The 26,245-nt window shown below is 38.2% G+C and overlaps 1 protein-coding gene across 5 annotated transcripts in view; it reads left to right on the top strand.

The window, feature by feature from the left end:
- Positions 1–25,974, top strand: part of LOC107804357 (protein PHYLLO, chloroplastic) — a 29,493-nt gene extending 3,519 nt beyond the window's left edge. For 2 of the 5 annotated variants that reach the window (XM_075226738.1, XM_075226741.1), the window contains exons 4-27: positions 462–579; positions 761–874; positions 1,609–1,710; positions 2,285–2,344; positions 2,567–2,638; positions 3,716–3,826; positions 3,896–4,090; positions 4,534–5,196; positions 6,827–7,051; positions 7,634–7,930; positions 8,945–9,012; positions 15,277–15,435; positions 17,343–17,468; positions 17,545–17,676; positions 17,758–17,872; positions 19,985–20,140; positions 20,282–20,518; positions 20,630–20,797; positions 21,533–21,676; positions 22,786–23,247; positions 23,534–23,827; positions 23,906–24,066; positions 24,179–24,286; positions 25,502–25,974. In XM_075226738.1, the coding sequence (XP_075082839.1) occupies positions 462–579; positions 761–874; positions 1,609–1,710; positions 2,285–2,344; positions 2,567–2,638; positions 3,716–3,826; positions 3,896–4,090; positions 4,534–5,196; positions 6,827–7,051; positions 7,634–7,930; positions 8,945–9,012; positions 15,277–15,435; positions 17,343–17,468; positions 17,545–17,676; positions 17,758–17,872; positions 19,985–20,140; positions 20,282–20,518; positions 20,630–20,797; positions 21,533–21,676; positions 22,786–23,247; positions 23,534–23,827; positions 23,906–24,066; positions 24,179–24,286; positions 25,502–25,745 (4,531 nt within the window). In that variant the 3' untranslated portion in view covers positions 25,746–25,974. Of the gene's footprint in view, positions 1–461; positions 580–760; positions 875–1,608; positions 1,711–2,284; positions 2,362–2,566; positions 2,639–3,715; positions 3,827–3,895; positions 4,091–4,533; positions 5,197–6,826; positions 7,052–7,633; positions 7,931–8,944; positions 9,013–15,276; positions 15,436–17,342; positions 17,469–17,544; positions 17,677–17,757; positions 17,873–19,984; positions 20,141–20,281; positions 20,519–20,629; positions 20,798–21,532; positions 21,677–22,785; positions 23,248–23,533; positions 23,828–23,905; positions 24,067–24,178; positions 24,287–25,501 lie in introns of those variants that run through there. The other 3 variants (XM_075226739.1, XM_075226740.1, XM_075226742.1) reach the window with 3 other exon arrangements.
- The last annotated feature ends 271 nt before the right edge of the window (positions 25,975–26,245 follow it).

The following is a 26,245-nucleotide window of genomic DNA, read 5'->3' as shown; positions in this document are numbered from 1 at the left end:
AGATAGACATTGATAGAGAAAGGAGAGAGCAGTACTTGGAGTTCTTGCCATCGTATTGAATCTAAATTGTATATAAAGGTCGTAATTGATATCCAACTCTCCATGTTAGGTGGTTATTGCATTTTACTTGCTTAAGCTCCCAAATTGTCGTTGCAATTCCAGAATTATGAGAATTTTGATTCAACATTTGTGTGATGTTAACTTTGAGGTGCTTAGGTAATGGTTTTGAATATCATTGTAAGGGATCAATTCTTGACTTGTATCCCCAATGAAGTGCGTGGTTGCTGTTTGATCTCGTCTTTCTGTCTATCAGCAGAAAACTGCATGTGATTCTGATAGCCCTTAAGACAGAGGATGAATTACAAATGTCCTGGTTCCACACTTCTACAATCACATGAAGGAACAGTGAGTTTTATGTCTATAAGAGAATCAAGTCTAATACTACACTGGTACTTTTGCAGATGTTGTGCTGTTGAATCAACACCAGTGGCGGCTTATGGCTTCTTGGACCTAAGTTTTGATACAATATCTTCTTCCATGAAGCACGAAGTTGGATCATTCTACTTCTTCATACCCCAGGTAAAAATGAGTCTTTTTGCATGGCCATGGTTTAGCCTCGAATATTTTCTCTAATTTTCTCAAATGTTCCGTATGTTTTGAACTAAACATCTCGAATAATGTGATGGACTTACTCTTGTGCTTCAGTTTTAGTTTCTCATCAAATTAAGGCATTGTTAATTTGAGAAATTTATCACTGTAGATTGAACTAGAAGAGTTTGAAGGTGCTTCTATCTTATCTACAATGGTGGCATGGCATTCTTGTATCTGTACCTTCGAGGAGGCTCTTCAAGCGTATGAGTCATCACTTTTGCAGGTAATCTTCTATTTCCATGTCTGTGATTCTTTGAGTTATTCTGCAGCATGAGAGTTTTCCTTTTCCCTGGGATGTCATTGCCATCTCTGTGCCACTCCAATGTCCTTCCCGAAGTGCACCATCCCTATTAGTTGGTATTGCCTATATGGATCCTTTGCTTCCCTTGTGTTCTCTTCTCAACTAAATGTGCATTGATTTTGAGAGGCTATAGGTCTATTAAGTTAACTTCCCTACATGTGATTTTAGATCTAATTCGTCCCTCTTTAGAACTTCAGTCATCCTAATGTCACACCTACGAACTGGTGCATTTGGAGGTCTACCTAAAAAATGTCTAGACCATATCAGGGAACCTTCTCTCATTTTATCCTTTGTTTGTGCTACGTGTACTCTCTTTCTAACGTAATCATCTAATCTTGTCCAAATTTTATATTTCTGTAAATTCGTCTTACTAGTGCATTTTTAGATTTTTAGGCCCGCCATTCACGTTCATATAATATTGGCGATATCACAACCTTTCTTGTTGTATACGAGGTATCATAATAAGGATATATGCCCATATAATAATCTATTTGTTTAAATTTGACCCCTATTGCTCTTGTTATAGAGAGTTGTTAACAATAAATATTATGTTGGTCACATCTGCTTTTCCGAAAACCTAAGAGTACAACAACAATTGTCATTTTATACGCCATCATGCCATGGGCAACTGATATTCCGAGTTTCAATTTCTTCAGGCTGAACATAACCTTTGTTCTGAAGAAGAAAGATGCTGCAGCAATCACATTGGTGCGACTCTTCGAGAAGTCCATAAAAGGGAGGGAGAAGATGCTCAAATGGTAATACTATGTTTTAAAGTTGCACTATGACAAAAGGGTGTTGCCTTGAAGGGAGAGAGTAGAAATGATGGGAGATCCGACAATTTTCCGTATCCCATTTGACCCCATTTGAGAAATTGCAACAATTTCATTTTTGTACTTCCCTTTTGTAAGGGTTGAAAAGGGAAAACTTATTCTAGAAGGCTTGCAAAAATGAGGGGAAGTCTGAACCCACATAACTTCCTGAACTAATGCCTTCCAACTTCTCCTGTGTCAAACAATGCAAAATCTTTCTTTTTGCTTTCCTCTCACTGCTCCCCTTTATTCCAAATTTCAGCCCAAGCACACCAAAAAGTTTCACATTGGAAAACTCTTCCTTGATAAAGAGCAAGCCTGAACACTGTTTTACAGCTTTTCCAATAAAGCACTGTTCTCCATCTTCTAGATAAATTCTTGGTACTTGTAGACTTTAAATTTGATAACAAGAGATTCTGAGATTGATGGTTATTGTAGGACTTGACTCTGTTGATAATGAGTGTTAACACTTCCACTCATGTTTTTGCTTTGAAACACCACTGAAAAATTCCTTTTATAGGTATATGCGAATCTTCAGAAACTGTTCGAGAAATACCCTGGGCCATGCACTTTGGAACTGGTATCCCCTTTATCCTGGTATTACACTTCCTTGGATGCTTTTTATGATCTCGTGGTTGAAGTGTCATTAATTATTCTGCATGCAACAAGAAATGATCTTTCTTCCCCATATTTGTTTGAAATAGACAAAAGAAGAGAACAAACAATAATGTTCTTATCACTGATGAGATATGCTTTATTCATTTATTAACTTATTTTCTCTCATTGCCTTTGCTGCATGCAGAAAGATGCTTCATACTATTCCAGTCAGTTCTTCGCCAGAATGTCACCCACTTTAGCCATTTCCAACAACATGGTATGCTAATCTATGAATATTACGAGTTAGAGCCTTTTGCATGAATACAAAATTGCACAGCATGCTCTGTTTCTATTCCCGTGCTAAAGATGTTGTTGATATGAGTTTCATGTGCATGCATTTTTAGTAACTTGGAAATGATTTGGAATGATGAGTTTCTTTAGATTTATGGCCGAGATGTTTGGAGAATACAATGTTCTTGTCTTGTCTGGTTAGGTAAGTATTGTTTATTCATATAATGATAAATAGTTTCATAGTACTATTGGGCCGAGGGAGAATTTCAGAGAAGATGGCTAAACATAAACTTCAAGGATGAAGATTCTGGAAGATAAATGTCCATGATACGTGTGATGCTGCCGCTACTTTTTAGCTAATTTGGTGATTTAGTGTTCATGTGCCAGTATATCTTGGATAAGGTAACCTTGGAACAGGTTTACAACAAAAGGAACAAAAGACAGCTAGCTTTGAGTTGTCGAGACAGCTAGCTTTTGGAATCTTTTGATTCAATATTTTTCTCAATCTTGTGGTGAACCAAATAATTTTACCAGTAAGAAAGCATCTTCAGCACCCTCCATCTTTTATATCTTGTGATTTTCAAGTTTGAAGGTAAGATGATTTGCCATTGTCCTTGTGTATCACTCTTCTACCCATTCTGGTTACTTCCGTATTTGTCCCTTTCATTTCAAGGCCAACGGCTCGTCCTTCGTTGAGGTAGCTTTGACTCATCGAAATGCTCGTTGCTGATAAACTATTTAAACCCCAAAAGGCTCTATCTTTTAGTTGTCAGCCATTATTAGTGAGCCTCTTGCTTCTTTAATTTTTAGTTGTTCCTTGGCTAGATAATGTTCATGGAGCTTTTCTGGTATTATCTTATGTTTTCTACTTTTTTCAGCGTCACGAGAGTTGTCATGAATTATTCTGAATGTTTGCTTTAGGAATATTTTTCCTTTCCTTCTCTAGAAAATGTGGCTTTCATTCTAGTTGCTTTTTTATATGAAACAATGTATTCTCATTTGTTTTAAACATGTTCGATTGAAAACTTTGGAGATACTACTCTGAATCATTACTTGTTTTCAGCATCAACAGAATGACAACACACAATTTAGTTGCCGCTTGCAAGATTGCGCAAACATAAATATCTTGTGGGCGTCACTACTAATTGAAGAATGCACTCGACTTGGTCTGACGGTGAGACTATTTTCAACTTTATAAATATGATTTAATTGAAATACAAGTATCTGATTCTTCCGCATCTAGTATTTTTGTGTAGCTCCAGGCTCACGGTCATCTCCTCTTGCTATTGCTGCTTCTACTCATCCTGCTACAAGTTGTATTGCATGCATCGATGAGCGCTCACTTGCATTTCATGCTGTTGGTTATGCCAGAAGTTCTCATAAACCTGCAGTTGTCATCACATCATCAGGCACAGCAGTTTCAAATCTTCATCCTGCTGTGAGTACTAACACGTAATATTCATATTCATTCCAGCAGTGTACAAAGCTATTCTGTTTCCTCTTTATTTACATGTTAAATGCAAAAGTTAATTTTTGATTTCTATATTCCGCAATTAAGTTGTATAACCTGGCCAGCCTGATTGACGTGATGTTTAATACCTGCTGCAACCGTTAGCCAGTATGCTACTTCTTTGAACTATATCTGTGCCAACATGCATGTATCAGTTTAGATATTATATTGCACTAGGGTAGATTTAATTTCAGCCTGAGAAATTTCTATTTCCTAGTTATACATCAATTTAAATTCCTCTTTCAATCATCCACTTATGTTTGAGCAAAAGTTTAATCCTCTTTAGAGGTTCCCTTTCTTCTTGAAGGAAACATTTTATTTTAGTTACGTGATGTCTTTTCTTTGTTTAACTGTTCCACGGAAATGGACAGGTTGTGGAAGCCAGTCAAGAATTTGTTCCGCTCCTGTTACTTACGGCAGACCGTCCTCCGGAGCTGCATGATGTTGGAGCAAACCAAGCCATCAATCAGGTCAATCATTTTGGTCCATTTGTGAGGCACTTCTTCAATCTTACTACTCCCACTGATGATATTTCTGCAAGGATGGTACTTACCTCCATTGACTCTGCTGTTCATATTGCAACCACTTCACCAAGTGGTCCAGTTCATATCAACTGTCCCTTTCGAGAACCGCTGGAAAATAGTCCAAGAACGTGGAACCCTAGTTGTTTGAGAGGGTTAGACTCTTGGATGTCTACTAGTGTACCTTTTACTAGCTATATCCAAGTTCAACAATCTTATAGATGCAATTATGGTACCCCTATGGCGGAAGCTCTGGAAGTGATAGAAAAGGCAAATAGAGGCCTTTTATTGCTTGGTGCTATTCACCGGGAGGATGATATATGGGCTGCTCTGCTACTTGCTAAACACCTTTCATGGCCTGTTGTAGTTGACATTCTATCAGGTCTCCGACTGAGGAAATATTTTGTTCCATATCCTGAATTTGAAGATAGAATTCTATTTATCGATCATCTAGATCATATGCTGCTTTCAGACTCCGTCAGGGATTGGATGAAGGCTGATGTGATAATCCAGGTATATGCTTGGATAGGTTTTTTGATCTAGCTGTATGCATTATGTTTGAGTTGAACCTGTTTCTATCACTGGTTCTCGACTCCTTCGCAGAGAGATCATTAGGTTCACTTTTTTTCCATTTCATGCCAGTGTCTAACAATGTAAAAACATATAGATGGTAGGATAGGAAAAATACCGCCTGTTCCATCCGACAAAATCTGGGCAGGTTGAAGCAACTTATTTTTTGATTGGAAATAGGAATGACTCATTGGAGAATTCTTTTCCTGGTTCCTGCAAAATTACTGATTTTCGATCTTTCAAAGTGTCTATCCTTTTTAAATGACGGATGTCTTGTCTTAATTTCTACAATGGTACTGAAAATGATGTGGAACCTTCTGGTTGGACTAGCATGGCTAACTAAGCTGTTCAATAGTGTAATCAAATGAGTGAAGAAAGACTTCGTTGCTTTCGATATATAAGAACAAATGATATATTTAAAGTTGTACAACTATCTCAGCAATAAACTTATTGAGTCATATGATGAAAGTTTTTGAAACAGTGAAAGATCATGCATATTATTTGTTTATGCCTAGTAAATCTGCAACAAGAGTGATTTTTTTGCTAAGAAAATTAATGGACGTACATAGGAAGAGAAGGCTTTCGACATGATATTTTTTAGTATAGAGAAAGCATATGCCAGGGTGCAAAGAGAAGTCCTCTTGTCGTCCTTGAGAAGAAATGAATTCATATCAAATATAAATGCCTTAAAGGATATATATACAAATGAATAGAACATGTGTGAGAACCATTAGAGGAGATAGAGTGGAATTTTGTATAGCTGTGGGTTTGAACCAGGAATTTTCCTTTAGTGGTAACTGGTTCTCTTTGTTATGAGTGAGTAACCAATAGTATACAATATGAGGTTTCATGGTGCATGCTATTTGCAGACCTTATTATATTAATTGATGAAGCTAGCTAGAGTTAACCTAAGTTGGAATCATGGAGAATCATTCTATAATTCGGATAAATAGAAGTAAAAATATATACCAGCAAATTTATCCATCACAAGAAGAAGGAAGAAGAAGTGAGACTAGACGAGATTGTGGTGTCTCACAATTAAGATATCTATACTATTGTCTAGGAGAATCGTATGATAGATGAAGATGTCTCATCTAGAATTGAAATAAGATGACTGAAATAGAAGAGTTCTATGGGGTGCTATGCGATCGAAAGAACTTAATAGTTAAAGGCAAGTTTATAAAATAGTTGTTAGAACTACCAACATGTGCGCAATTGAATGTTGGACATCTAATGCCATCATATCAACAAGATGAGTGTTTTATGCGGGTGTTAACATGGATATGTAGCTAAAAGATATTGGACGAGATTAGAGATGATCACAACTGATAGTGCGCACCAAGTAGCTCACAAAGAATAAAATGAGAGAATATCGTCTAAAACGGCTTGGCTATATCCTACATAAGCTTCTAGATGCACCAGAGATGAATGTAGTATTGCTAAAGCTAGATTTCAACGAGTAGGAGCAATATATTCTGTTAGATTAGAAATACATAAAACTATGCTTCATGGTACATGTGTTTAGTTACTGATTGCTAAACAAGGAACTTAATTGAGTTAGTGCATATAACAGATTGGAAGTCGCATAACAAGCAAGCGTGTTGCCCAACTGCTAGAGAGCTGCTTTCCTTGTTCATATATTATGGTTGACAATCATCCAAGTCGTCATGATCCTTCACATATTGTGACGCATAGGATCCAGTGTGCAATTTCTCAGTTTGCCGATTATTTGATTACAGCTTGTTCACCACATGTTTGCAGCAAATGGAAAGGTTTCCTACGAGCATTGAACACTGTGGTATGTAATTTTGTTGACTCTGCGTCATCTTCCATACTTCAATTCATGAATCTTCATATGTCTATTTCTCCTATTGATGACATATTTCCATGAATTTCTCTCTCTCGCTCTGCGTGTGTGAGTGAGTGTCTGTGGTCGTGGGCAAGCACATGTGATTTCAAATATGAAAATATCTTCATAGAGATGTACATCTACCTATTTATCAATGTTAATAATGCATCTGATTTTCCAGATTTCACATTTTTACATATTGCCTGCATGGCATTGCAAAGCATCGGACAAAGCTATGAGCAAATAAGTCAATAACACTTCATCCTATTATGTGTTACCTGGAATTTTATTAAAATGCAATAATATGATGTTTGCTGCATAAAATCCTCAATTATGATATGATTATTTTTTAAAAGCATCTTGAGGGGGAGAAGTGCAAGTTTATTGCTTGTTAGGCCGGCTAGCAATTATTATAGTTTCTGGTTCCTGTTATACCATGAATATTGCTTATGTTTAATATTCGTCCTGCCCTCATAACTCTTTCTTGTCACAGCCTTGAGTATTTTCTTGACTTTCCATCCTGTTTAATAGGCAGCCTGGGATATATCGTCTCTAATAAATTCTGAGTACTCGTTGACTGAGCCTTATGTTGCACAAATGATTCTGGAAGCCATTCACTGCGAGTATGCTGTATTTTTGGGTAACAGCATGCCAATACGTGATGCTGACATGTATGCATGTAACTCGGCAGAGTGTACCCAGGATGCAGCCATATTCAGCTCAGGATTACCATGCCACTGGATTCAGGTTGCCGCTAATAGAGGAGCTAGTGGTATTGATGGTCTGCTCAGCACAGCTGTTGGTTTTGCAGTTGGATGCAACAAAAGAGTGAGTAGGTTATATTTAATGGGAACAACAGTATATGATGTAAATCACTGCATTCAGTGAAATCTAATTATAGAATACTCATGTTCCTTACTGAGAATGTTTTGGGTGTAAAGAGAACTGTCATTGTGTTAGCTTTTGCCTTCATTACTGCATGTGGTCATTAAAGTTGGTGTTTCTGCTTTCTTTCTCCTAACTGCTTCTCTCTGCGCTTCATCGATCAAAAGAAAAACCGCCTCTCTGCAATTCCTGTGCTGATCTATTCCCTCGCATTTTGTACTGAGAACAATCAACAACAACAACATACCCAGTATTATCCCACACCGTGGGGTCTGGGGAGGGTAGTGTGTACGCAGACCTTACCCCTACCTTGTGAGGATAGACAGGCTGTTTCCAATAGACCCTCGGCTCAGGAAAGCATAAGCACCACATTAATAAAAATATAGACAAGAAGGGATGTACTGAGAACAATCCTGGAGGAAATATTTTCCCTTGCTGGATGAGGTGTGATGTAAGATATAATGGGCTGGCACCAATGAAAATTAACATAAGTTTGAATATCTCAATCCGAAGGGGTAGCCTTGGAGAATGGTAAAGTTGTCTCTGTGTGACCTATAGGTCATGAGTTCGAGCCGTGGAATCATCCACTAACACGCTTGTTTCAGACTAGGCTGCCTACATCACCACTCCCATGCGGTACGACCCTTTCCCGGTCCCTGCATGAACGCGAGATGCTTCGTACACCGGGCTGCCCTTTTAGAATATCTCACTCCACTGGCAAAGACTGTTCTTCCTTTTTTTTTTAATGACTGCTCCTGAAACCATTAGTTTCTGAAACTTGTAGGATTATAGCAATTAGAATATCACTTAGTTTCAATCTTCAAAATTATTAATGTGAAGCGTAATTATTTTCCTTTCTCTGTGTTTCACCTTTGTTTTGGAAAGATTTTCTTGTGTTGTTTTGTATGTTATGCACATATGATTGCGTGTGGAATTTAACATTGTGCTTCTTTTTAGGTACTTTGCGTAGTTGGAGATGTTTCTTTCCTGCATGATACAAATGGGCTATCCCTGTTGACAAAGCAGTGAGTATTTTTGTTTTTCCTATCTCTTTCCATTTTTGACATCCTTCAAGTGCTGCTTTGTTAGAGCTGATTCAATTTGGGGCATATATTTTCATGGGAAAGAGAAGTTATGATGTGGAATTACCAGTAAGCTCAGGAACTATCCTTTCCTGTTTCTCTGTCCCTGGCTTTGTCCTTGGGTTTCTCAACCAACCTGGCATGTTCAGGGGCGCCTCGGCGATGATCTAGTCGTAGTAGTCCTGATGGGAAATCTGATAAGAACCACCTATGTTCATGAAACCATTCCTTTGTGTGCAAGAGCTTAGAATTCATGCTATTACTATTTGTGAGAATGCACGGGAGAAAAATCTATTATTGATATTCTGTTTAATTATAATACAATGAGCCCTATTTATACAATACATATTCCTATTCTATGTGGGACTAGGACTAATTCATATTATTTACATTACTATCTAACATTCCTCCCCAAGCCGGTGCATACAAATCATATGTACCGAGCTTGTTACATATGTAACTAATACGAGGACCAGTAAGGGACTTGGTAAAAATGTCTGCAAGCTGATCATTCGACTTCACAAACTTTGTAGCAATATCTCCTAAGAGTATCTTTTCTCTGACGAAGTGACAGTCAATCTCAATGTGTTTAGTTCTCTCATGGAACACCGGATTTGATGCAATATGAAGGGCATCTTGATTCCATCTTGTTGATCTCACCAAATTTCAACTCATTAAGCAAATGTTTGATCCAAACTAGCTCACATGTTGCCACAACCATTGCTCGATCTGCTTCTGCACTAGACCGAGTAACCACATTCTATTTCTTGCTCTTCCAAGACACGATTACCTCCTACTAAAACACAATATCCAGATATAGAACGTCTATCAGAAGGTGATCCTGCCCAGTCAGCATTTGAGTGCCCAACAATATGCTCATGGCCTTGATCTTCAAACAATAATCCTTTGCGTGGAGCTGATTTTATGTATCGAATAATGCGGACAACTGCATCCCAATGACTATCACGGGGAGAATCCAGGAGCTGACTTACCACACTTACAAGAAAGGAAATGTCAGATCTAGTAACTGTGAGGTAATTTAATTTACCAACCAACCGCCTATATCTTGTAGGATCGCTAAGCGACTCCCCCTGTCCTGATAGAAGTTTAGAATTCGGATACATCTCCCCAAGAACGTCTAAGGCATACTTCCGTTGTGAGATTACAATACCCGAGCTAGACTGAGCGACCTCAATACCTAGAAAATACTTTAATCTGCCTAGATCCTTAGTCTGAAAGTGCTGAAAGAGATGTTGCTTCAACTTAGTAATACCATCCTGATCATTGCCGGTAATAACAATATCATCAACATAAATCACCAGATAAATACTGAGATTCGAAGCAGAATGTCGATAAAACACAGAGTGATCGGCTTCACTACGAGTCATGCCAAACTCCTGAATAACTGTGCTGAACTTACCAAACCAGGCTCGAGGAGACTGCTTTAGACCATAGAGGGACCGGCGCAACCGACATACATGGCCACTATACTCTCCCTGAGCAACAAAAACAGGTGGTTGCTCCTTATAAACCTCATCCTCAAGGTCACCGTGACGAAAAACATTCTTAATGTCCAACTGATAGAGAGGCCAATGGCGAACAACTACCATGGATAGAAAAAGGCGGACTGATGCTATTTTAGCCACGGTAGAGAAATTAACACTTTAATCGAGCCCAAATATCTGAGTATACCCTTTGGAAACAAGACGAGCCTTAAGTCGATCAACCTGGCCATCTGGACCAACTTTGACTGCATACACCCAAGGACAACCAACAATCGATTTACCCGAAGGAAGAGGAACAAGCTCCCAAGTACTACTCGTATGTAAAGCAGACATCTCGTCAATCATAGCCTATCGCTACCCTGAATGAGACAGTGCTTCACCTGTAGACTTAGAGATGGAAACAGAGGACAAAGATGATACAAATGCACAATGGGGTGATGACAGACGATGGTAACTTAAACCGACATAATGGGGATTAAGATTACGAGTGGACCGTATACCTTTCCGTAGTGCAATCGGTTGACTTAGAGGAGACAAGTCCGTAGTATTAGCAGGGTCAGGTGCAGGACGTGAATCAACTGGGCCTGATGCTGGGTGCGGACGACGATAACAAGTCAGGAGTTGTGGAACTGTAGAAGGTTGAACTGGACTAGGTGGTGGAACTGGAGCTATAGGTGGTGGAGCTGCAACTGGAGCTGTAGGTGGTGGAGTGGAGTTATAGAGGAAGATGAATGGGAGATAGTGACTGAATCTCCAAAAGATGAAACTGGTAGCACCTCAGAAATATCTATGTGATTACCTGGACCTGTGAAGTATGATTGATTTCAAAGAAGGTAACATCAACACACATAAGGTACCGCTGGAGGTCAGGAGAATAACATCGATATCCTTTTTGCGTTCTCGAGTAACCCAGAAACACACACTTAAGAGCACGAGGAGCTAATTTATCTTTTCCTGGAGTAAGGTTATGAACAAAACACGTGCTCCTAAAGACACGAGGCGGAAGAGAGAACAAAGGTAAGTGGGGAAACAGGACATAAAATGGAATTTGATTATGGATAGCTGAAGATGACATACGATTAATAAGATAGCAAGATGTAAGAACTGCATCCCCAAAAACGCAACGGAACACGAGATTGTATGAGTAGGGTACGAGCAATTTCAATAAGATGTCTATTCTTGCTTTCAGCTGCCCCATTTTGTTGGGATGTATACGGACAAAATGTTTGATGAATAATCCCATGAATGTTCATAAACTGCTGAAATAGGGAAGATAAATACTCTAGAGCATTATCACTACGAAATGTGTAGATAGAAACCCCAAATTGATTTTGAATTTCAGCGTGGAAGGTCTGGAAAATAGAAAACAACTCAGATCGATTTTTCATCAAAAATATCCAAGTGCGCCTGGAATAATCATCAATGAAACTGACAAAGTAACAGAATCCCAAGGTAGATTTGACCCGACTAGGACCCCAAACATCTGAATGGACTAAAGTAAAAGGTGACTCTACTCGATTATCAAGACACTGAGGGAAATGAGAGCGGGTATGCTTACCGAGCTGACATGACTCACACTCTAGAGTGGATAAAGTGAGATAAACCAGGTACCATTTTCTGAAGTTTTGACAAACGGGGATGTCCCAACCGTTTACGTAATAAATCTGGTGAATCAGTAACAGGACAAGTTAAATGAAGACACGACGTGAGTCCATGTGATTTTGCAAGGATAAGGTAATAAAGTCCATCTGATTCACGTCTGATACCAATGATCTGCCCTGTACTACCGGGAACATAAAGAACTGAATCTAAAGGTAAGGAAGGAAGTGAACTTGCTTGACCTATTCCAGTTGCCATTGTTTGAGACCCGTTGGCCATTGTGACTGTTGGAAGAGATTGAGAGCATGAAATAATAGTAAAAAGAAATTTGTTACCAAAAATGTGATCAGATGCACCTGAATCAATGACCCAAGACTCGGAGGATGAAGATTGGGAGACACAAGTCACACTATTACTTGTTTGAACAACAGAAGCTATCTCTGAATATGTATGTTTAAATGCTTTGTACTGAAGGAACTCAATATAATCCGGTAGAGAAACCATCCAACTATTCATAGTATTTGATCCCATTTTTCTACAACCAATTTCTCAAATTCTTGATTAAAAGTTGTATCGTTAACCTTGGAATGCCAAATCAGAACACCCTTTTTTTTTTGTTGAGAAAACACTGTTCACTCACCGAAAAAAAAAAAGGTTATCGGAATTTGATGAAACTTGAATGAAAAGACTCGGAATAATCTCCCGAGTATCCAAAAGAAGCATCGTCGGAAAAATCACTGTAGCCGCCGGAAAGTCTGTGTAGTTGCTGGAAAAATCTCAAAGTGATTGAAATAAAAAGAAAAAGGTATGGGTAGGCTCGAAATTACTAGGCGATCAGACTGTTCAACAAAAACCTTTTCAAAATCTGGCCGGACCAGGCCTCACGCACCGACATGTGGGTAAGATCTCGCCGGTAAATTTCTCCCTTTTCCGGCACGTGAGGACGCGTGGGAATGTATTTTCCTGTGAGGTGACTAGGGTTTGGTCGCCTGAGCCTGAGAAGTCTTGTGGTGGTGTTGGTTTTTCAACAACACCAACATAAAGTGATTTTTGTTACAGACAAGCTCTTAAGTCGCCGGAGAATTGCACGGCGACGAGGTCTTTCTTCCCGGAAGTCGCTGGAATGATGCACAGCGTTAAGTTTCTCACTAATGCTCTGATACCATGTGAGAATGCACGGGAGAAAAATCTATTATTGATATTCTGTTTAATTATAATACAATGAGCCCTATTTATACAATACATATCATACTCCTATTCTATGTGGGATTAGGACTAATTCATATTATTTACATTACTATCTAATACTATTGCTTAGGCTTTTTAGTTTTCTTTTCATTACCGTTAATCCATTTTTTGCTTTTTATATTTGCCATTTGGTTTTATGATTAAACATTGCTCTCTCTCTCTCTCTTATATGTGTGTGTGTGTGTGTGTGTTACATTGCTAGTTTTCTCTATTTTGCTCTCTCGTTAGTATTAGCTGCTGCTCTGTTGATGGGTGAGTTGACGCGATACATTCAAGGGGAGCTACCTTGGTGCATGTTATTTGCATATGACAAAGTACTGATTGACGAGACGCGACGTGGTGTTAAAGCTAGGCTGGATCTCTGGAGGTTTGGAGGCAGACCCTGGAGTCTAAAGGTTTGAGGCTGAGCAAGACTAAAACAAAATATTTGGAGTGCAAGTTTAGTGACGTGACTCGGGAGGCCGACATTGAAGTGAGACTGGATACACAAGCCATCCCCAATAGAGGAAGTTTCAAGTATCTTGGGTTTATAATCCAAGGTAATGGGGAGATTAATGATGATGTCACACATCGTATTGGAGCGGGGTGGATGAAATGGAGGTTCGCATCTGGCATCTTGTGCGACAAGAATGTGCCGCCAAGACTTAAACGTAAGTTCTACAGAGTGGTGGTTAGACCGATTATATTGTATGAGGTGGAGTGTTGGCATGTCAAGACCTCTGATATTCAAAAGATAAAAGTAGCGTAAAGGAGGATGCTGAGATAGATGCGTGGGCATAATAGGAGGGACAGGATTAGAAATAAAGATATTTGGGACAGGGTGGGAGTGACCCGTGTGGTGAACAAAATGTGGGAAGCGAGGGTGAGATGTTTCGGGCATGTGAAGAGGAGATGCGCGGATATCCCAAGGGGTGTGAGAGGTTGTCTATGACGGGTCCAAGGAGAGGTAGAGGTAGGCTGAAGTATTGGGAAGAGGTGATCAGGTAGGACATGACACATTTTTAGCTTATCGAGTACATGACCCTAGATAGGAGGATGTGGAGGTCGAGGATTAAGGTAGTAGGTTAGTAAGTAGTCGAGCGTATTCTTTTTTCAAACCTGTACTTCTTTTCAATAGTTGTAGTACTAGTGTTATCCTCGTATTCCCTATTTTTAGATCTCTATTACTATCTGATGTTTCTTTTGCTTCGGTTATATTATTTTGCTGGTGGTTGTTACTGCTTCTCTTTCCGTAGTTCTTTGTCATAACTTCTGTGATTTTACTTTTATTGAGTCGAGGGTCTACCAGAAACAACCTATCTACCTTCACAAGGTAGGGATAAGGTCTGCATACATACTACCCTCCTCCCACTTGCCCTCCCCATTTGTTGGAATACACTGGATATGTTGTTAATATAGCTGCTGCTGAAATAACTTTTTGCTTTCATATTTGTTGTGTTTTTGCTCCTCTGCCTCGTAGTTGGGTTCCTGCCTATAAAATACAGTTCAAAGTGATTGGCTCTTCAATATCTTAGCTGGAATTCTTGTTGGGATAGTTAGTTTAATCCCAACTTCCTGCCACTTATGTGTGCTCCTTAAATACTGTATTCATGACTTATAACTTTGCTCTATTCATTCTTAACAAATGCTTTTTACGGTAGGTACTCGATAATTTTGGTCCTAGTACAGATCCTATGAGATAAAGCTTGAACTTTTCACAGGGTAGACGGATGGGCTATATATGGTTTTGACTTCGATTACAACATATGATTCAGATGATAAGTTATCAAGTTAAAGATCCTGTCTGCTTTTTTATGAATGGAAAATTACATAAAGTTCTATTCACCAAATGATACAAATATTTTCATGTTTGAAGGATGTTGCGGAAGCCCATGACTATAGTTGTCGTTAACAACCATGGTGGCGCCATATTCAGTCTTCTTCCTCTTGCAAATATGACTGCAAGAAGCATTTTAGACCAGTATTTCTACACATCTCATGATGTTTCAATTCACAACCTATGCATTGCACATGGGTAAGAAATGTCAGATGTTTAAAGGATGTGTCTGCATTTTTATTTTTATGTTTGCATTTGTGTACATTGCTGATAATTTATGATTTACCATTGTAATACTGTTTGCATTTCTTTCCTGTACTTTTTCACTGCTGCTGCCAGCATTGACCTATCCGTTCCTGATAAGCATACCAGTTATCCTATGAGGTATCAGACAATGTGCCAGAATATCGTGGACAACATGTACAAACACCCTTGACATGTCTTTCCCTGTACAATAATCTTTTCTCCTTACTATCTTCCGTGGTTACTACTCTTCCACAGCGTATGTTGTCCCATCTTGGTGTTCCAACCTTATGCCTTCCAGTGCTTCATTCTTGAGTATGGCATGTGTGTAACTCAACTTTCTTAAGCACATTTATTTAATGATTCACTCAAACTACTCCCCTTCTCTCCTACTGGGATTTTGGGACCTACCATTTTTATCTTCTAGAGCATCAATATATCTATAATATCTTTCCCCATTATCCATTGCTTTTGAAATATCTGCCACAATTCCCCTTTCAAGGGTGACGAGGAGCCTATTGCTCCACTTCAACTTGATTTCCCTAACCAATACGTGTCTTAGGGTGTGAGGAAGCTTAATGAAAGCATGCAGCTCTAAAGCTTCTAGCATTGAAAATAGTGTTGCATCAAGATATCTGCCCCTTCTTATGATACTTTTTTCTTTTCTTATTTACAAATCAATGGACTTGAGATGTTTATATGAATAATTCTTCACAGAGAAAACTTCCTACTGAAGCAGCAACCCTATAATAACCTGTTAAGTTCACAGCTTCTATGGCATTGCAGGACACTTTTGATGGAACTTCTCTCCTAATAGATTGACAACAGTTTCACTTTTTTATTCCTCATGTCCGTCCTTCATGATGCTGGCTAAACCTTAGCCATGGAGTACAAACATTTTGTAGTAAAATTTGTATTTAAAAATGTCATATATAATACCGATAGTACATCTGTAAAGATGGATGCATGAATTCCAGGTTGTGACAAATTAATTATTGAAATTGAAAGAAGATGTTGATGTATACTGGACACCCCTATTTATAGTTGTCAAACATGATACACATGATTTTTGTCTAATATGGGACAATATCCAACTTAAGTACTTCTCTTCTAATATTCTAACTTTAACATTATAACACTAACACATAACATTCTAACGTGCCAGCTCAAACTGACAGTGCCAAAACCAAATGAATTTGTTTGAAGCATATAAACTAAATAGTCAAGGGAATGGTTACTTGAAAAAGTAATGGAAGATGTTATTATCACCAAAATATCGATGAGAAAGTTCTAGTGGCAGGCATCTTGAGGAAAAGTTTCTGCCTAAGAATGGCTGGAAAAGATAGCGTGCCGGTGAAACACTCATTGAAAAAAGTGGTCAGGTGCTGCCAGAAAAGAGGTGTTATGCCACTAGAATGGTCATCCAAAAGAGACGTGCCGTTAAACAATCACCATAAAGAGGCTCTGTTTTGCCGAAATGATTACTACGGTCATCAGAAAAAGGCATGATGCCACCAGAATGGTCAGCGGAAATAAATATGGTACTGCTAGAAGAGTTTCCGGGAAGAATAGTAAAATTATGACAGAGTTAGTTAGCATGTTAGGGTGCCATGTTATATCATTTCATACTATAATGTGGATTGTATCTCACACCCATAATTATGTGTATTTTGTATCCCAAAGTTATCAATGCATTCTCTTAAATGTTAATTCTTTAGTAGGAAATTAGTCTTAATACACTGAGACAAGTTTCTTCGAATAGTTTGATACAAATATTCGTTTTGAGTTGATATTGCCTTGTCACTGCCCATAGTTATTAGCTAAACTTGGTTCCATCTTAATTTGTTATACTTCGTTTGCAGTGTGAAGCATTTGAAAGTACAGAGTAAAATGGAACTGCAAGATGCTCTGTTAGCATCTCAAATGGACAAGGAAGATTTTGTCATAGAGGTTGATAGCACCATTGATGCCAATGCTGCCTTTCATAGGTAGCCATGTTGAAATCCAATGGCTTTTTAATTTGACTAATGAAACATTCTCAGGTAAGACATTTTCCTCTTTCAGTATGTTGAGAAATTTTTTACAGCAAGGTGTGGATCATGCTTTCAACAGCCTTTCGAAACTTCATGTTTTGAATTCCATGAATGATGGGTTGATACCCAGCAAAGTTGGTAAAATGCAGTACTCAAAATATAGGTTAGCATTTATATACTGCACAGAGAGTTCTATCTGGAGTCCTGAAAAATTGACATGACTTTTCATACTGTTTTCTGGTAGAATTCAGCTGTCCTCTCCTCCTACTTCATCATCTGCAAGTCACATATCCACCTACCACCGAGAAGGCTTCATAATAAGTTTGTTTCTTGAAGATGGTAATACTGGTTATGGAGAGGTAATTCACCACCATTTCTTGATACTTACCCTCCTTGGGGAGGCTGCACATGTTTGGTAGAGAATCCAACAACGAAGCAGCTGTTTGATGCATGGTTCTAGCATTTGTTTTAAAAAGAAATTCATATATAGTGATTAGCTATGATACATGGATACTTTATTTGCTTTGACAGAGCAATATTGATTATGTATGAGTACTTTGAGTGGAGCTCCTAAATACACTAAAAACATTAGCAAAAAATAAAATAAATTGAAATAAAAGCAAGTACCTGTACTGCACCCATATCAGAAACATAATATAGCTGAATCTATGTGATTGTGATGCCCCTAATGGAGGGCAGCTTGTTGAGGGCGGGTCAAGAAGAATGACCGGCAAGCTTCTGAAGAAGGCTTGCACATATCATAGGCAAATCCCACATCAAAAAGGGAGAGAAAAATAAAGTGTTATATAAAGAGCAGGAGTTCACATGGTACATGCACTTTTGGACTCAATGATGGCATAGCCCAAGGGACAAATCTGTGAGCTCTGCTAGGCCATAGAGAATATACGTGCCATGGGCTTGGCTATGATGCATAAAATATTAGAGTCGGACTCCTGTATGATGGTGCGGCAAACCTCAGCGAGGACGCTAAGTTCCTAAAGGGGGTATATGTGACGCCTTCTGACAAAGGACGTGCTGATAAGGGCTTGTCCAGAAGGACTGGCAGACATATAGGCTGACGAGCTTCCTAAGTAGGGCTACCCATGACAACTTAGGCAAACCCCACATCTGAAAGGGAGAGAAAAATGTCTATATAAGATAGAACACAAGTTCACATGGTACCTGCGCTATTAGACTTGGTGATGGTGTAGCCCAAGGGACAAATATGTGAGGGTTGGCCAAAGGGGACAATAAGTCATTGGCTTGGTTTTGTGATAGGGACATACCTGCTTAGAGTGCATATAACTAAATGTAAAACCTCATGATATATATGGTATAAAATTGAGGTTGAAACCTTGAATTGTTGTTGGTGATGACAAAGTCCTTATTTTCAATTCTCCCTGCGTTGTTGTTAAGTGAACGCTTTTCCGTCGGGGATTGTAAAATCATCTTACTGTTTCTTTGCATATGAATTTATCATTGCATACGGATGATTGATTTGTGTCAATCTAATGAAGTTGGTCATGGAAAAATTGACCTCTAAATATTAATTTCTCATGATGGGATTCTACAAGAGATATTGGATGCATTGTAATCTCATAAGTATCATTAGTCTTTTTTGATGAAATCATAAGTATCATTAGTCTTATTATCTAATAATCCTTTGATATCATACATGCAAATTAATAGAAGTTAGATCAGCTTTTACCGTAGAGCAGGGGTTCATGCAATCCAAAGTCAATAACAATGTCTTGAGCATGTCATAAATTAGCTGCTCTAAAACTGTGAGAGCCGGTCATCTTGCAACAGGACACGATGAAGTGAGATATATTTAGCTGAAGGTGACTGCTAATGCTTGCTTTCATTCCTTGAGGATAGTTTTTCTTTTTCATACTATGATACTCCAATTGATACAGAAGAATATTTGCTAGACGGTGCAGCTGTTCTGTAGTTGAAGGCTCAGTTGATCATTCCTTTTGTAGACAGATGCAAATAATACATGATTTAATCAGAACAGGCATAATTCGTGAGTCATTAATCGGCAACTCATCTGCCATACATAATTAAGGTCAGGAGAGAGTGAAATATGGTAAAATTAACAGAATCTGATATGTTAAATTTATGAGCTTTTCCTTGTATATTGCTCCAGAAACATTGATTGAAGATTCTTATCTAAAGTAGTAGGCAACTTAGTCTGTTTCTCAGTTGAAACTTACTAAAGCATGGCATTTTGCTGTTTGTTGTACTTTTTTCACTTGTGAGAAATTGAAAACCATATACAATTTTCAACTTGTAACCCGGAATTTCTTGATATACCAAATATCCAAGAATATGCATTTAAGTTATTGACAATGTATTGCTTTGTCCCTCCCTCTCCCTCTCTTGCTCCCTTTGCCTTCCTCTCTCCAATTCCTAGACAGAACTCTGAAAAGCTAAAAATTTCGTGGTTATCATCTACTATATTTAAACAGGTTGCACCTCTTGAGATCCACAAAGAAAACCTACTTGATGTGGAAGAGCAGCTTCAGTTCCTTATTCATGTTGTAGAAGGAGTTACTATAGAACATTTCCTTCCTTTGCTGAAGGGTTCATTTTCTCGTTGGTTGTGGCACAGCTTAGGTATCCAGGTAGGTTGATGCATCTTTATTTTGAGGGATAGTAGTAGATATGACTAGAAATGCTACAGCTGATAAGGTTGATATAAAATATTACTCACCGTATATCTCCAAATTTACTATTTGTGAATTATGTTTTCACTTCATTTCTAGCCCAGTTCAATCTTCCCAAGTGTGAGATTTGGCCTGGAGATGGCTGTACTCAATGCTATTGCAGCTAGAGAAGGTTCAAGTCTGTTGAATGTACTCTGTCAACAAACAGAAGAATCAACTGGGAGGTCTTTAGATGTCAAAGTTTGTGCACTTCTTGAGTCTAATGGTGGTCCTAATGAAATGGCTCTTGTTGCAACAACACTTGTCAAAGAAGGATTTACTGCTATAAAGCTAAAGGTTGGTATATCATTTACAAAACCTGGAGCTTCATAGTAATTATAACTTTCAGAGAAAGCTTTATGCTTCCAATTTGTGAAAAGGTTTAAAAACTACTTTTCTTCCATGCAGGTAGCACGCCAAGCAGATCCCACCGTGGACATTGCAATTATAAAGGAGATAAGGAAGAAAGTTGGTTGGGAGATTGAACTGCGTGCTGATGCAAATCGAAGTTGGAACTATGATGAAGCTGTTAAATTTGGCCTTTCTGTAAAAGATAGTGGCCTGCAGTATATTGAGGTAATGCACCAAAACACTTATTAATTGTTTGTAATCTAGTCATAATTTCCCCAGCGGCTGAGGAACGTAATGCCTATTTATCTAAGTAGGGTCAGAACCACAAAGAACACTTTCAAGATGGAGAGAGTAAAGATCATACGAATTTTGCCCGTCTGTACTTCTTCAGAAGCCATTGATCTTTCCTTCCTTTGATGTTGTGGACTCAAACTAATATCGTGCCAAAATTCTCTAACATATAGTGGTCCTTACATCAAAATATGTTGCTTTTCTTGCATATCAAAACACTCAAATTTTATGAACTTTATGTTTTTACACCATGCAAATAGAGCAATAAAGTGATCACTTAGAGTTACTATGTTACACTAATGAAGAGGTATAATAAGAGATTTTAGTCTTGAATATAAAATTAAAATTATTATAGTTGCAAAAAGTAATAATGAGACATGACTTGTAAAGAAGTTCAAGAAGTAACATCCTGAGGAGTTAAATTACCGTAACTAAGAGGCAGCATTCTAATTTTTAAGTTGCAAAAAGTTCAATTTTAGTGGATACCTAATTTCAGGGTATGATAGTTTAGGAAAAGAGCAAATTGCTTGTGTTCTGTCCCTTGGCCATTGTTTTACTGTTTAACAATTCGGCAACATAGTTTGCCTAAATGTTAGGTATTCATCTCTTTGACATTAGTTCTCAGTTCCTATAATATTAGATACTTATATTAAGTTTTGGTTATTACAGGAGCCTGTTAATGATGAAGATGATATAATCAAGTTCTGCGAGGAGACTGGCTTATCAGTAGCTCTAGATGAAACTATCAACAGTATTAGAAAAAATCACCTTAAAGTGCTCTCAAAGTACACTCACCCAATGATAGTTGCTTTTGTAAGTCTACAAAGTATTATGGTCTATCATTATATAGAATGTGGCATGTTTTTAATTGTTGCACATAGGTATTATATTTAGAATCCTTCCCTATTAGATTAAAAAAAAAAAAAAAGAGCAGCCCGGTGCTAAGCTCCCGCTATGCGCGGGGTCCGGAGAAAGGCCGGACCACAAGAGTCTATTGTACGCAGCCTTATCGTGCATTTCTGCAAGAGGCTGTTTCCACGGCTCGAACCCGTGACCTCTTGATCACATGGCTGCAATTTTACCAGTTATGCCAAGGCTCCCCTTAAAAAAATAACGGAATTCTTCCCTATTAGATACTTATTAGAAAAAGGAAGTCTTCCCTAATAGATTTGTATATATATGAGTCCATCTTATAATTATCTGCATCAAAACTTCGATCTTGTTGGTGCAAAGTAATCTATGAGGTGAATCTTCCAAGTTTTTTGTAACCCATTTACTTGCACAGGGCAGAAAGCAGGGTGCCCCCACCCCCACACAAAAATCACAAATAAGAATCATGACTACAGCTACAGTCAGATCCAAATTTTCACTTTTTGGGATTCCTTGAAATTTCTTTTTCCTGTTCCTGGTGGTATCAAAACGCTGGTATGTCGGGATATCTTATCTGTCTCTCCAAGAAAATGGATATCTCCAGAAAAGATTTTTAGTTCAATTCGTTTTTTTTTCTCTTCACCCGGACCAACCCACCAACTCGGCTTCTTAGATTTAAGGTGATTTGTGTATCTACCCCAACGATACTATTGTTCCATACCAATATGGAAGAAGATCTGGGCAAGTTATGCACCTCTTCACGAATGAAAAAAAATCGATCTACTTTTTAATGAAGTGAATCCTCTGCTTTGTCTTATATACCTACTCTTGTATCCACTATCTACGATTTAAAAGAGATCATCGTTTGGCGTGAAAACTGACAATAACGGATTGAACTTCCCGATTGCGGCATCTGCAGAAGTTTCAAAGGCAAAGTCCAATTGTTGTCAAAATTGGGATCTTGATTAAAGTAGGCTTTGCAGTTACTGTAACTAGGTTAATTGGATTTTGCTTAGTTACTACAAATAAAAGCAGTTTCGGAATTATGTCAGGTTATCAAACCAAGCGTTGTTGGGGGTTTTGAAAATGCAGCATTGCTTGCACGATGGGCCCACCAGCAGGGAAAGATGGCTGTTATCAGTGCCACATTTGAAAGTTCCTTGGGTTTGTCAGCTCTGGTTCAGTTCTCACGGTATGTTGACCTGCTGAAGTTAGATACAAATAGAATGCTTAACAAGGAAGAGAACTCTTGCACAGCCCACGGTCTTGGAACTTATCAATGGCTTAGGGAAGATGTTAGCAGAAAGCCTTTAGTGATTGGCTGTAATCCTTGCAATGGTGCTGTAGAGGCATCTGTTACTGATGCTGGACAGCTCCTGCAGCATTTTCAATTCAACCAAAATGCAGTTGTTCACGATTGTACTTTCAGAGAAGTTCATACATATGAATTTGTGGCTGATCTTGAAGGCACCTCTGTCTGCCTTAACGTGCAAGAGATTGGAAAGAACGATGATGTAAGTAGTCAAATTTATGTTTTCTGGTATTGCTAATAGCTAGTTGAAGAAGTTTCCTGCAATCCAATATGCTGAACCTAGCTTTGGGAAAAAGAAAAAAGTTTGACAACGGGGTACCAGGTGTTATCTTATTTTTCCTGCTTGGTTGCATATACTACAAGTTTACTTCTAGCAATTATGGTTGTAAAGTACTCTAGTCATTTAACATGGTGAATTTTTCTATTTCCCATCTTGTAAACTTGAAGTACCAAATAATATACTTTTATGCATAATCTGAGCGATGCAGAGTAATGTAGTAGTGTTTCTTCATGGCTTCCTTGGAACTGGAGGGGATTGGATCTCTATTATGAAGGCTATATCAGGCTCAGCTAGATGCATTGCAGTGGACCTACCTGGACATGGAAGATCAAAGTTGCTCGGCCAGGATTATGGTTCAGAGGAACCAAGGTTGTCAATTATGGCCTTTGCAAATATATTGCAGCAGTTGTTTGACAGTCTACAGTGTCAAAAAGTTATTCTTGTTGGATATTCTATGGGAGCAAGGATTTCACTCTACATGGCTCTAAAATACAATGACAAGGTATACTATAAAAATTATTTTCTATGGTATGTGCAAAAAAATTTCTCAGTTAATATAATTGTGCAATTTGCTTGATAGAAGGTTGCTGGAGCTGTTATAATATCTGGAAGTCCGGGATTGATAGAAGAAGAGGCAAGAAAAGTCCGTAGGGCCAAGGATGATTTTGCAGCCTGCTTTCTTGATTCTTCTGGCCTTGAGCCTTTTTTAGATGTTTGGTATTCTGGAGATCTATGGAATAGGTATTTGATGAGATTCTCTTCATAGGAGTTTGCATCTTCTCTTGCTCATCGCTGCATGAGATGTTTTTGCAATACCAATTGCTAACATGTTAAATATGTTTATATCCTGCAGTTTAAGAACTCATCCACATTTCACTAAAACACTTGCGAGCCGATTGCAGCATTGTGATTTAAAGACTCTCGGGAGAGTGTTATCAGATCTGAGTGTTGGGAGACAGCCGTAAGTTAATGAGAAATCTTTGGTCTTTTCAATTTGTTTTGTAGATTTGCTTCTTTATCCTTTTAAACAATGATGAACCCAGGATTTTATGATCATGGGTGCTCCACTGCTTTGCGCCGAGCTTCTAAACAACTGCTTACTATCAAGAGGGAGAAGAAGACGACGAATTCCTGAAGTAGTTGTGAAAGGAGAGGAGTTGTGTTATGTTTTGGGGCAGTTGGGTCGGGTGGGAAAGGAAAAATAAAAGGGAAAGAAAACGCAAACAAGAAAAAAGAATGGAAGAATAGTCATGTTCTATTATAGGGAATATGAGGTTCAGCAAGGAAGAAGTTAAAAAGGAAAACAGAAAGTTCAAAAAGGAAAAACTAATAAATAGAATAGAAAGGAAAAAAATTTCATTTTCAAGATTGGTCTTGCGTTGTAGAGCTTTGCAGCGTCTTGCACCTGCCATCCAAACCAATGCACCGTTGAGCAATTTTGGAGATTGGGTGCTCACACGATCTATTTGTTATCAGATTACTAATTTCCTATACAAATATATACTGTCAAGAACGGAAACAATGGGTGCTCAAGCACTCAGTAGTGTTAGTCCCTGCTTTTAACCATGATGCGACCTTAGAATTCTCATATTTTCTTTCTTCTTTAAAAGATGAAGAGCTAAGGGCCTGAAGTGCTAAACATTAGCAGCTCTTCAGCTACTTTTAGTAGTTGAGCATCCGGTAGAAATAGCATGTTTATATGGTTCTTAGTTATTGGTCAAAGCTTCTCCAGTCGGGAAAAGTGCAAAGTTTGCTGTTTTATGAGAAGTGATTTACTTCTGCTAGAATTTTTCATAAGGAATAGGAAGTGCTGGGAATCCATAGATAAGGCAGTCGCTTTAAATTTACTTTATTTTTCTTTTTTCCCTGTCTGTTCTAATCAATTTGATTGAAATGTTCATATTTCTCCGAGTTGGCATCAAAACTTTAGAGACACTTGGCATCTTTAGATTTTGAATTTTTCAAGCCATTTAGATATTTTGCTATTCTAAGTAGCTCTCTGGTTGAGGGCATGTTATGATGTGATCCTTTAGCTAGTCAATAATTGTAGTTCAGTAACCTGAGTTACTTCTTCATCTGTTACCCTTATATACCAAAACAGGTTGATGCATCTTCCTTCTAATTCTTTTTCCTTTCCCTAGTTCCGCTTTCTAATTGTCATCTTCATGTATAACAGGCCATTATGGAAAGATCTGAAGAGCTGCAGAGTACCTCTTCAGTTCATTGTTGGAGAGAAAGATGCTAAGTTTAGAAGGATCGCTCAAAATATGCGGGACACAATGTGCCAGAGCACGGACACCACAAACGTTCCGGAAATAGTTGAAATTCCATATTCTGGTCATGCTGCACATATTGAGAATCCTCTCCCTGTGATCAGTGCAATAAGTGAGTTTATGAGAGAAGTTGAAGTCAGATCATAACTAAAGCTGATTTTCAAAATTACTCCCTCACTTGAAAGAAGAAGCAGATTTAGATGGCCAACACTTTGATGGCTACTACGGTTTGAGTTGAAGTTTGATTTTCTCCTCTTGCTTTCATACTATATACACACTAGCATCGCAATGCAAAATAAATGTGAGAAATCACGAGAGAAAAAATATTATTGATATTAGATTCTCAATATAACACAAGAGGTCCTATTTATAGTTATAGTCTACAAAGTACATATTACACCCATTCCAATGTGGGACTACACATAACTAATACTTCCCCTCAAGACAGTGCATACACATCATATGTATCGAGCTTGTTGCACATGTAACTAATACGAGAACTAGTAAGAGACTTAGTGAAAATCTGCTAGTTGATCATTCGACTCTACAATCTTTGTAACAATATCTCCTGAAAGTATTTTTTTCTCTGACAAAGTGACAGTCGATCTCAATGTGTTTAGTCCTCTCATGGAACACCGGATTTGACG

Source organism: Nicotiana tabacum, chromosome 12 (genome assembly GCF_000715075.1).
Source record: "Nicotiana tabacum cultivar K326 chromosome 12, ASM71507v2, whole genome shotgun sequence".
Lineage (NCBI taxonomy): Eukaryota > Viridiplantae > Streptophyta > Magnoliopsida > Solanales > Solanaceae > Nicotiana > Nicotiana tabacum.
This window is presented reverse-complemented; position numbering and strand designations above follow the sequence as displayed.